Below are 10,997 nucleotides of genomic sequence, written 5' to 3'. Positions count from 1 at the left end.
GAAAATTTTTCGGTCGCTACCCGGATTCGAACCCGAGACCTTTTAAATGAGAGGCCAACACCTTAACCTCTAGGCCACGAGAGCCCTCCTCCCTTACCTTTAAAGAAATCTTTGCAGGTTTCTATTCAACTCTCTTAATGTTAGTTTTGTTCCTCTCTCTCCTCTCTCTTCATCTCTGTCTGTGTCTGTCAAGTTTGTCTTTTTATCTCTCGATCTCGTTTTTGCTCTCTTTTCTCACTTCCCTCCCTCGGTCAAATTCATATTTTTTAGAACTTGCATCATGCTGCTTTAAGATTTAGTTATATATTTTAGGTTGTAATCTGGAAATTTTGGTAAGCATCTCATACTTTCTGCAGTTCGTACACATGAAAATGTAAACTTGTGCTAATTTTTTTTCTTTTACTTATTTTCAGACTTTTTTGGAGCAGACAAAAACAAAGTCCAACAAGAACTATCAAGGCATGAACCTTGCAAAAATAACGTCTACCGTTGGCTTGAACAGTAAGTAAAAGTCATTTCGAAATAGCTTTTCAATCTACTTACGCTTTATTCTTTTCAGTGGAAAAGAGTGTAAGGGGGAGAGGGAACTATGATTTTGAATTGCAAAATTTAAATGTTTGAGAAGTAGCATTTGTGTATGATTGGTTGTCCATTTTTAGGGGAGAGGTTGAAAGAGAGGTGATGTAAGACGTGTGGGCAACTAGAGGAAGGCGGACAGAAGATAGTTGTCAATATAATGGATATGTGTGTGTGTGGTTGGCTCCCTATGTGAAAGCATGGACTGGATTGTGTGAGAGAGAAAGAGAGTGGGGAAGGTGAGATATTTACAACACAGAGACATACACAAACATACACACATACGCGCACACAACATACTCACACACACACACATACGTATATTTATGTAAGTGTACAATAGCTTGTGTTGTTTGTGTGTTTCAAATTTTTCATCAGTGGAGAGACTACTTTTTTTTAGAGATGATGCTGATACTCTTAATCTACAGTGGAAACCATATATAACAGGCTCGGTAATAACAGAGGGATCTGGTAATAACAGGGATTTTTAAATCCCAGTTTTTTCCTACTCTTTGTCTCAATTAAAAGTTATCAGCAATAACAGGGCCTCATCGGAGCCCAATCGGTTATAGCAGGGACAAAGGCTCGTTAACAATGTGTATAAAGTAAGAGTTTGAGAGAGAGAATAACGCAGTGATGGAGCAAGCCCGCGCAAGCCACGCCACTGCTAGCACACACAGCGGGTGAAACGAGAGAGGGCTGCGGTGTGCTGCAGACTTCAATCTAGCCCTAAGCCAAGCTACACACGCGCGTAATGTGTCATGCGCAGGCCTGCCACATGGCCAAAACCCTTGGTCGTGGGTATTTGTAGCAAGGGAAATTGCCCATGAATAAATACAGCTGTATTAGTCCACAAATGCTTATTTCCCTTGCATATCTGATGTAACAGGATTTTTTCTCTGGTCCCACAATCCCTGTTATATCATGTTTCCACTGTATTGATTTATTCAGTAGAGTAGCAATAATTTTCTTTGGATTGTCTTTCAGTCGGAAAGATTGATGTTGGGACGTCGAGACTCAACTTCTGGGATCTGGGAGGTCAGGAAGAGCTGCAGTCCCTCTGGGATAAGGTTTGTTTTGTGTGCTTTAAAGGATTCTGTACTAGTTGTTTCATTTAAGCAAATTGGCAAGGATGCAGCACAAACCTCTCAAGATGCTCTTAATTTCTGTCTTGAGTTTTGAGAGTGCTTGTTTATAGTAGTAGCAGCAGATATCTGTCACTGAAATTCCAGTTTCTGATGTCAAGAGGTTTTTTTTAAAGCTTAATCCTGTCTTCCATTTGACATAAAAGGAGTGTCTTCCATCTCAGATTCTTAACTCTTTAAACCCTGAGTTTTTTCCACCATTTCCCGGAGTTTTTTCTACAGTCACCTAAACCTGGTGTACTATGTATCGTTATAACCTCAAAAGATTACCTCCAACTTCAAAATAACGAAAACAAAGGCAAAGTCATTACTAAAAAACTTGAATCGGGAATAGTTCCGAAAAAGAAGAAACTAGCACTAAATGAAAGGCAACAGTTGTCACTAGTGTCGGATACCACCAGCATTCGATGGTAAACAGGGTAATTACCGCCGGAGGCTGAGCGTCCGATGGGGTGTAAAGAGTTAAATCATATTATTGTCTGATGATGGTTTTTATATTTTGTCATACTGCATCTTTGTTGGTGATAACAAAGTGATACATTCAATAGGTGGCAGGAAAGCAGGTAATGCAGGGTGAGTGATCGTGAAAATTATTGATCCTTTCGTTGTACTCATTGCAAACAGTATTTTATTGCACACTTTTAAGGGAAACTTCATTGCAGGGTTTGAAGCTACTAACAGCATCATCACTTAATACAGATCATTGACCATAGGAGCATACATCCTGCCTTCTGTATCAACAAAACAGTGCCAACTGCTACCTTTATAAGAATACTCTCTGAGTCTTTTCCTGAATAACGTTTGCAATCTCTATATTTTCAGTATTATGTGGAGTCACATGCTGTGATTTTTATAGTCGACTCCTCCGACAGAGACAGAATAGAAGAATCAAGAGATGCTTTTGGTAAGTATGACTGTATATTTGTCTATTTAGCTATTAATATCAGCCTGTCTTTTCAAAGGAGCAGAAACAGAGACAAAAATAAAGAATGACATTCTGTCCTTGTAGTGAGTTTTTCTTATCTTTGAGCACCCCGTATTTGCTGTGTGGGTAAAACCCTTTGCAACCACCAATAACATTGACAAAATGCTGAAGAACAGACAAAATAGCTGTACTTGTAGGATGAGCCATTAGTCAACATAAAAGACTATAAGGGTAGAACCATATTAACGCCCGACACCGACAGTCAGACCAGACCCGCCGTTTTCCATCGGGTGCGGAGTTCGGCGGTCAGACACCGCCGTCTTGCAAATATTTTGTGTGGTAGAAGAAGAAAATTGTTGTTGTTGCTTTTGAGACGCAGACAAAAAAGGAAAACCAAGACAAGAAGAGTTTCAGTGCATCCCATCAAAAGAAAGTGTGATACACTATGTGAATTTCATCATTTGTTTCCGCAGTTGTTGGAAGATAGTGAAAAATTCCAACAATACTATCGCATGAAACAGCAGTTTCAATGAACTGTTAGAGATGCAGAGCTGACCAAGAACTGCTAGAATTCTGTGTAGTGTCTTTGAGGCCTGGAAAGGAGACACAACTATGCAGAGATAAATCATTAAAATTACCTCCCATCTCACCCGACAGACCATCTTCGATAGAACATGTTTTATCGGAGGCGGTCTGACCTGGGATGAGGCAGGACGTCGGGCGTCAGTATGGTAGCCGAAACCGTTTTTTGTTACCTTCCATTACTAAAGAGCCGGTGCGCATTCTTTTGTACCCGAAGACGGTCTGGTCTGACCATCCGTGTCGGGCGTTAATATGGTTGGGGCCTGAATGTTATTTCCCCTTACTATAAAGAGTGTTCCTCTGTGAACTTGGGCACCATTGTACAATTCTTCATGATGGAGATTCTTATCCTTGTACAAAGGGAACGTCTCTGGGTTTAAATAATATTATCTTTTATGAATACATCGATGTTCTGGGCTCTGATTTTGGGGGGTCAATATGGATGCATTTGAGTCAATAAATGCAAGGTATTCATATTTTCCAGAAAGGTAGGCCTACTGCTAATTTTGCTTTTGGTTTTGTTTTGCAGAGAAAATGGTCATGAACGATAATCTGGCTGGTGTACCTCTTATGCTGCTGGCAAATAAACAAGATCTTGACGTAAGACTTATGTTCTCTATTTGAGTCAAGGCATCTGACGATATCAGTCACTGACATATTTCCATTTATTTATTTCTTGTGTGTTCTCATTTGAATTTATAAGTGTAAGTGTATCTCAGAGGCTGTGTTTGGTTTATTGGGTCTTTTTTGGGGCCTGCTCTTACTCGTTCTGTTCAGTGTTATTATTATCTCATCTGTGCCAGACAAAATGTTTGGGCTCTCATGGCCTAGAGGTTAAGGTGTTCGCCTTTCATTCAATAGGTCCCGGGTTCGAACCCGGAAAGCGACGGAGAATTTTCTTCTCTAAAACTTTCTCCTTTCATATCCCTTCCTGCTCTCTAACAATGTCGTCTGCTTTCGTCTCCACTTTCTGCCCCCTGCTCTGGGCTTCTGACTCTTTTTGTAGCCTTTCTACTGTTTCTCCTTGGCTCCTTTCAGCCATACCCCTGAACTTATGGTAGGTAAGATCTACACCTAGCCTTCTCTGACAAGGGTGAAAAATCTTGGAGGTCCCGTCTGCAAGTTGTGCTCGTTAAAGATCCGCTGATCCCTTGGTAGTCCAAAATGGATAAAAGTAGGCTTCGGCCGCCACCCGGGCAAAATTCAAAATTTCCCATTAACTGAAAATGTTTGGTGTGTCCTGCGCGCTCATATGACCTTATGCAGTTGTGAGCGCCATAAAGCACTTACCCTTCCCCCCCCATAAAAAAAAATGAGGCTGTCATTAGGCTGTGTCATTAAGTCAGTTGATATCATGCTGGGTCATGATGTGGATGATCCTGCTTCAAATATGCAATTTGATGGTCTTGGAGTTAGATCATTTGAGGAATTTTCAAGACTCTCTGTCTACCTAGTTTGGTCCTATCAGAGATGAGCGTTGAATTCGGAGGTCTTGTCTTTTAAATAACCTTACTGTGTCGTGTAAGGGATGTATAGTTTTCTTGGCTGTTCTTGTGCTGACACGTCATTAAATATACAACTTAACTGCTGTACTCAGCACCCTCCTGGCAATTATTCATGATCATGGTTCTGTGTTGAGTTCCTCTCTTTGCTGCTGCTGGTCAAGTGGGAGTTGGGTTTTGTAGGTTTTTTTTGGGGGGAGTGGGTTTGGTTCTTCTCCGTAATGTTAACATGTGCAGTATCTCTCTGTTCTCTCTGTTCCCCTCTCCTATACTACCTGTCTGCACTGCCAGCTTTCCTTTTGGCGCGAGGTATTCTTTAAAAAATGTTCTCATAGAAGGACTTGTTTGTTCTTTTTGTTGTAATCAACATTCATAGGTTATAATTGTAAAGGCTTAAGTACGCTGTTCTTACAAATGAATGAAATTTTGTCGCTGCCCATTTTTGTCTTTTGAATCATTTGATGTTTTATCACTATTTTAACTTCCCCCCCCCCCCCCCCCCTTTAGTAACATGCCCTAAGTTCAGGGTCAGTGGAATAAGTGTATGGACCTTTGCCTCTCTCACTTTTATTTTTTAATATCTTATTTTGTACCTGGTTTCCTTCTCTATGTATGTAATTTACATGGTTAGAAAATGGGCAACTAGTTTATTATATGGGGTTTTTTTGTTAAGTTTTTTTTACAGCATTATACAGTCAGGCACAGATAACACTATGAGTACTGACAAGTGTGTTTGATACATCCATAATTTGGGTAAACGGTATAGCAAAACAGGAAAGAGATATCAGTCAGGGAATGGCAGATTGTGTGAGCTGTCTGTGATTTGATGTTTTCCTTGTTCTTGTTACCTGTGCCCGATTGTACATTGAAAAGAAGCAAAGAAAATAATGCTGTGATTTGTTGTATTCCAGGGCTGTTTGAAAGTGACTGAAGTGAAGACGATATTCAACTCTCCCTTGCAGTGTATGGGTCAGAGGGAGTCATGGGTACAGGCAGTCTCAGCACTCAGAGGGTGAGTTTGGCTTGAAATTAAACGAAGTATCGGAGGAAAAAGCTTTTTTTAATTGTTTGTGTAGGGCACTATGTTTTAGGATGGTATTTTCAAAGGTTAAATTTCCATACAAACAGGTGTTAGGCTTGTACTTCCTAAGCTCTTTCCGTATAATTTTTATTGTCACATGTCCATTATGTACTGTCAAAGTTGTGCAAGACGGTCACCCTTTGTCGAGGAGAAAAATGGTTATCTATTAGAGATGGATGTCATGGACAGTGTCATTGTAATGCAGAAAAAAACAACCCAGAACTTCCCCCAATGTGTCTGTTGTATGACTACATATATGAGACTGTGTCTCATCACCAGTTCCACTGCACAACCCTAAATGATATCAGAGCTACACTTCCCCCTCCGAGACCTAACATTAGGGCTGGACTCTGCTCGGTTAATCGAAGGCTTGCAAAGCAGCGGACGGCTTGCACTAGAGGCTTGCGAGCAGGCTTGTGATTTGCTTTGCCTCCTGCTTGCTACCGGGGGGAACTTCCAGTGAGTTGTGACTCGCGGACAGTCCTGCTGTACTGTGTCGTGACGCCGCGAACCTTCGTAGCTGTGTGTGGGCTCAGTACATATTACAGAAGATTCTCTGGTTATTTGCTTTGAGAGGCTTGCACCAAAAGTGCAAGATCGTTTTTTTTTTCATAGTTCAGTTGTAAAAAAAAAAAGCTCTATTCAATGTACTGGAAAATTAATATTGGATCGGCTATTCTTACGATGTTAAGGCCTGTTTATTTTTAATGTGCACGAGCCAAGCACTTCAGCGTCGCACGCAAAAGACCTTAGTGCGATTCCCGTATGGGGAGAAATTTTTACTGAGAACCTCCGTCTTTCTGCTGGGGCGTTGTTCCCTCTCAGCCCAGGTTGGTCCTGATATTGGGTTGAAGTAGGCCTAGCCTGTCTCCTAAATGTTCTGTATTATGTCACTGTGAGTGTAACACATCTACAAAATAGGTTACATACATACGATACAAAAGCCAATCACAACGACCCCTGGAGTTTTCCATTCTAGGGTAATCTAAGTCTACGTATTCTTATTACTACCAGAAACCTAGGTCTCTGTTACTACAATACCACGCTCCCTCTCACTTATCCATTCGCTTAGCTGATCAACGGCGGGAAGTTAAAAATAACTTCAGCTCTCTACGTCTTGCACCAAAACAAGCCCAGCCTCTCCCTTCCTCCACGGTTCAAAGTTCACACAGTGATCAGTACTGCTGTTTGAACACTTCGAGCGGTCCTGCCGCCATCGAGCGGTCCTGCGGCCTGTGCCGCTCGCTGTGAGACAGCACAAGTCAGTAGGTCAGGTTTCGAGCTTGTCCTGGAACAATTCACTAGGCCTAGGGCAAAGCAGTACTGTGTGAATCGTGGGACTTGTGGCTGTGGATGGGATTTGAGACTTGAGGGCAGTCCGCTGCTTTGCACAGCCTTCGATTAATCGAGCAGACTACAGCGCCACGCCACACAGTGACACTATGGGCAGGATCTCTCACTATCCTCCTCTCTCTTTTTCTGACGTAAGTGGCTTTGCGGATTGCAAGCAGGGTGGGGATGATGAGGGGGTCTGACACGAGTGGCTTTGCGGATTGTTAGTTGCTTTGGACGAAGTTTAGACTAGACCAAGGAGGTTACAGTTTGCGCTAGACTTAACTTATCATGCTGGTGATTTGATTTGATGATTTGACCTAGTGATTTGAGGCTTGTGACTTGAACTAGGGGCTTGCGAACACGAGCGGGTTTGCTACCGGGGTACAGCCCTACCTAACATTGACAACAAAGTCTGTGGAAGATTACAGCAAGTGCAGCAAACCTGCACTTTTTATTACATGGCACTGGACAGAAGGACAAAAGCCCAGCTGTTGCTAGATCAATAACAAAAACAAGTAGAAAAAAATATAGGGGGTACTTGTTTTGCTAATTTTCTTGGACAGGTGGCAGTTAGAGCAGGTTTGACTGTAATTTCATCCACCAGCCTCCCAAGTTTCAGTGTGGCTTTTTTGTTGTTAGTTTCAATCTGCTTATAGTCTATAATCTTGTTCCTAATGCTATTATGATGAGAACACAAAAAGAAACTAATTTTTAAAACTTTCATCCAAAGATGAAAACAAAATTTTCTCAGGTGTAAATAAACCATACTGTGGCCTCAGTTCATCTTTTATTTTAAGATAGGAATAGATAGTTCACCCTCTTTTTTCGATAGGTGGTTGACGCGGTAGGCCTTCTTTTCTTTCTCTGTGTGTTTCTGTCTACCAGTCTTACTTGTACTAATTGACCACTGTTGTGATGTGCATCACTCTATACAAACAAGCAAACTGTTTTTGTTTTTTTCAAGGGGTCACTTACAAACGTCTGCTTCTTTTCAGGGATGGTGTCCAGGAAGGCATCGACTGGCTCGTTGAAGCAATCAAAAGGAACAGCTCAGCACGCCCTCCACAGCAGAAGGAGATTACGTGACGAGAGCAGAGGTTTTTAGACATTCCGATGAGTCCTATTTATGCTGTTACCAAGGTGGAAGTTTATTGTAGTGAAGACTATGATATAGTATTCTTTTTGGAATGTTGCATGGCTTCAGAATGGCTGGAGAGGTCATCATGTGTTGAGAGTTAGAGCAATTTGAGGTAAATAAAACAGAGGTTTTTAGGTGTTTTGATGAATTTTAATAATGTTAATGCTGAGAGGGAAGTCTGTATTTGGAGAGGCTGTGACACTGTTCTTGGATTGCTGCTCAACTCTTAGCAACCTGAAGAGGTCATTGTTTTTAACTTGGTAGAGCAAGTTACATGTGGGGTATTGACTTTTTGAGGTTCAGGTGAGCGACTGGTATGAGTGATGAAGGAATTCGAGTCAATCTGAATTTTGTTGTCTTTTTTTGTATGTTTATGTATGAGAGATGAGTGCCTATCCTGGTTAAGTTAAATTATACACACAGTCAGACCTTGATGGACATGCCGACATCTTCAGGAGTGGGTCGAGATTTTTTTTAGTGTGAAATATTCTAAGGCAATGGAGTTTATGATTTGAGCTTTACTAGTATCTGTACCTCAAATGTAACTGTGTGGAGAAACTCTCAAGGAATGTTATGGGATGTCTCTTACAGGTTAACTCTCAGTCAACCGGACAGAATGCTCTTGGAGACATTCTGACTGTACATTCCAGTGCTGGTTTTCTGCTCTGCTGAAAATGCAATAAGGATGAGCTGTTTCTTGAGACCGAAAATCTTCAGGGTCTTATTGAAGAAAATATCAGGCTTGCCAATTGTCCAAAATTCTCTGGGACTGACCTGGATTTGTCAATCGGGAATTTGAGAGCTTTATCACATTCACTACATTCAAACCAGTCCCACTCGGTGTAGTTTTTTTTTCTCCATTGTTACGTAATATGATGGTTTAACATTAGATGTCCCTGATTGAGTTCTAAAAAACATTGGCAAGCCTGAAACATTAACAGATGCACAATTAGTCTAATACATACCTCTCTGATTTGTATGAAAGTTTGAACATGATAATGATAAAATTGAAGTGATTTTTCTTGAGAAATATAGATTTTTTGGATGAATTGGATTTGTTTTAAAACGTCAGTCAAGTTTAATGGAAATTTGGTAAATAAATTATAAGCAGCAAATAGCAAGGGTTGTCATGTTGTTTGCCATGTGTGAATGCTCTTTTACTTTTTTGCTGTTTGTCCATTTCTTGGGACCGGACAGTATCAAAAGTGGCACAAAGCCTGAACTCCAGCAAAATGTAAAGTCAGCTGTGTATTGTATCTGCTTTTTTTGCTCTTCAACAATGGAGGTTGAAGTGAAAGTTCTGTATCAAAACACATGGTCACATCAAGTTACTGTTTTTAATAATTGATAAATATTATTACAGTATTTGTTTATGGTCTCAGAGCAGTGATATTCTTACTGCCTTTTACTGACTTGCCTGTTTGTTCAAGAAAGAAAAAAATAAGATAGTCAAAATTTAGATAATTGAGGAGTAATCAAATTGCAGCATGTATTATTTCATGTGAGAATGCTTCCTTTCAGTAAATGCTTTGAAGACAATAGTGATAGGTTTTTAAAATTTACTTTCGCCTAATTATTTTTGTGTGTAGTATATATTTTTAACCTACCTAAATGAAATGACCATTATTGTGTCAGTATGCTTCTTTTCTCTTTTTTGCTTTGGACTTTGTTTATTACCGCTTCACATCATCTCACTGATACAGACCCACTGTTTTTCACCTCATAAAAGTTGCCACTGCAGTGTAAACCATATTGCTGCTCTGTAATGAGGACGCTTTCATGAAGCAGCGATTGTATGTTAGTCCAATAAAATCAAGGCTTGTGGCTTCAAGTTTGGGGGCAGGGGACACATGCATTTACCAAAATGCATGGTCAAAATGTAGGCAAATGAATTCTACAAAATATGCTGATGGTGAATCGAAAGTGTTATAAATTGATAGGGACTGGATATTCCAAGGCTTTCATTAGCTTGGTGTCAAATATCAGAGAAAGCAGAGCAGAGAAAAGCTGTAAAGTACTGTACCATCAGATCTTTTCTACACTCTCATTGTTTTGCAGGAAAAAGCCACCCTTTTGGATTTTAAGTCAAAGTTTTTAAGTTGGAATTACGGTGATGTCCACCTAACAGCAACCCCCTTAACGCTTTGTGCCCTAGCCCCCTGGGTGAACTTTTCCCCTTTGCCTGGGCTCCTGAGCCCAATTCAGAAAAAATAGGTATTGCACCATAGGAAGGCTGTCATAACAAAATAATTCCAAAAAAAGGAAAAAAACAGACACATATTATGATAAAGGGAAAACTGACCTGTATTTTAATGCCAATATTCTGACTTGGTATGCCTGTCTTTCCAGCAGGTTGATCCCTTTTTTATGCCGAGATGTCTGTTGTAATATCCATATTTCACGTTTGATTTGACAGCTTTCACAGGGCAGTCTTTTTATATTGAACAGATGGATTTTCTTTCCTAAACTTTTGGTGTTTGTAGGAACAGACTGCACACAGATGGTTTCCTGTATCATCCACTCCAATCTCAGGAAAGTGCAGGCCAACATTCTGGAGTCGAAGCAGCAGCTCCTGTCCTTCGATTTCCCGTGGTCTCTGTACTGCGGCGGTGCGGTACTCGCCAACCAAAGGAAGGCAGTATTCGTTCAAAAATTTCCGTGTACTTCTTTGCCTTCTCTGGATTCACATTTTGAAATAAAACATAGGCATTGT

At 40.6% G+C, this 10,997-nt stretch overlaps 1 protein-coding gene across 1 annotated transcript in view; it reads left to right on the top strand.

Moving 5' to 3' along the window:
* Window positions 1–10,495, top strand: part of LOC101862204 (ADP-ribosylation factor-related protein 1) — a gene marked incomplete in the record, with an annotated part of 13,845 nt that extends 3,350 nt beyond the window's left edge. Inside the window, 6 exon segments of the mRNA XM_005105121.3 lie at window positions 414–501; window positions 1,564–1,646; window positions 2,544–2,625; window positions 3,758–3,828; window positions 5,642–5,742; window positions 8,142–10,495. Of these exon segments, the coding sequence (XP_005105178.2) occupies window positions 414–501; window positions 1,564–1,646; window positions 2,544–2,625; window positions 3,758–3,828; window positions 5,642–5,742; window positions 8,142–8,232 (516 nt within the window).
* Window positions 10,496–10,997: the final 502 nt, after the last annotated feature.

This window comes from Aplysia californica, unplaced genomic scaffold (assembly GCF_000002075.1).
Source record: "Aplysia californica isolate F4 #8 unplaced genomic scaffold, AplCal3.0 scaffold00453, whole genome shotgun sequence".
Classification (NCBI taxonomy): domain Eukaryota; kingdom Metazoa; phylum Mollusca; class Gastropoda; order Aplysiida; family Aplysiidae; genus Aplysia; species Aplysia californica.
This window is presented reverse-complemented; position numbering and strand designations above follow the sequence as displayed.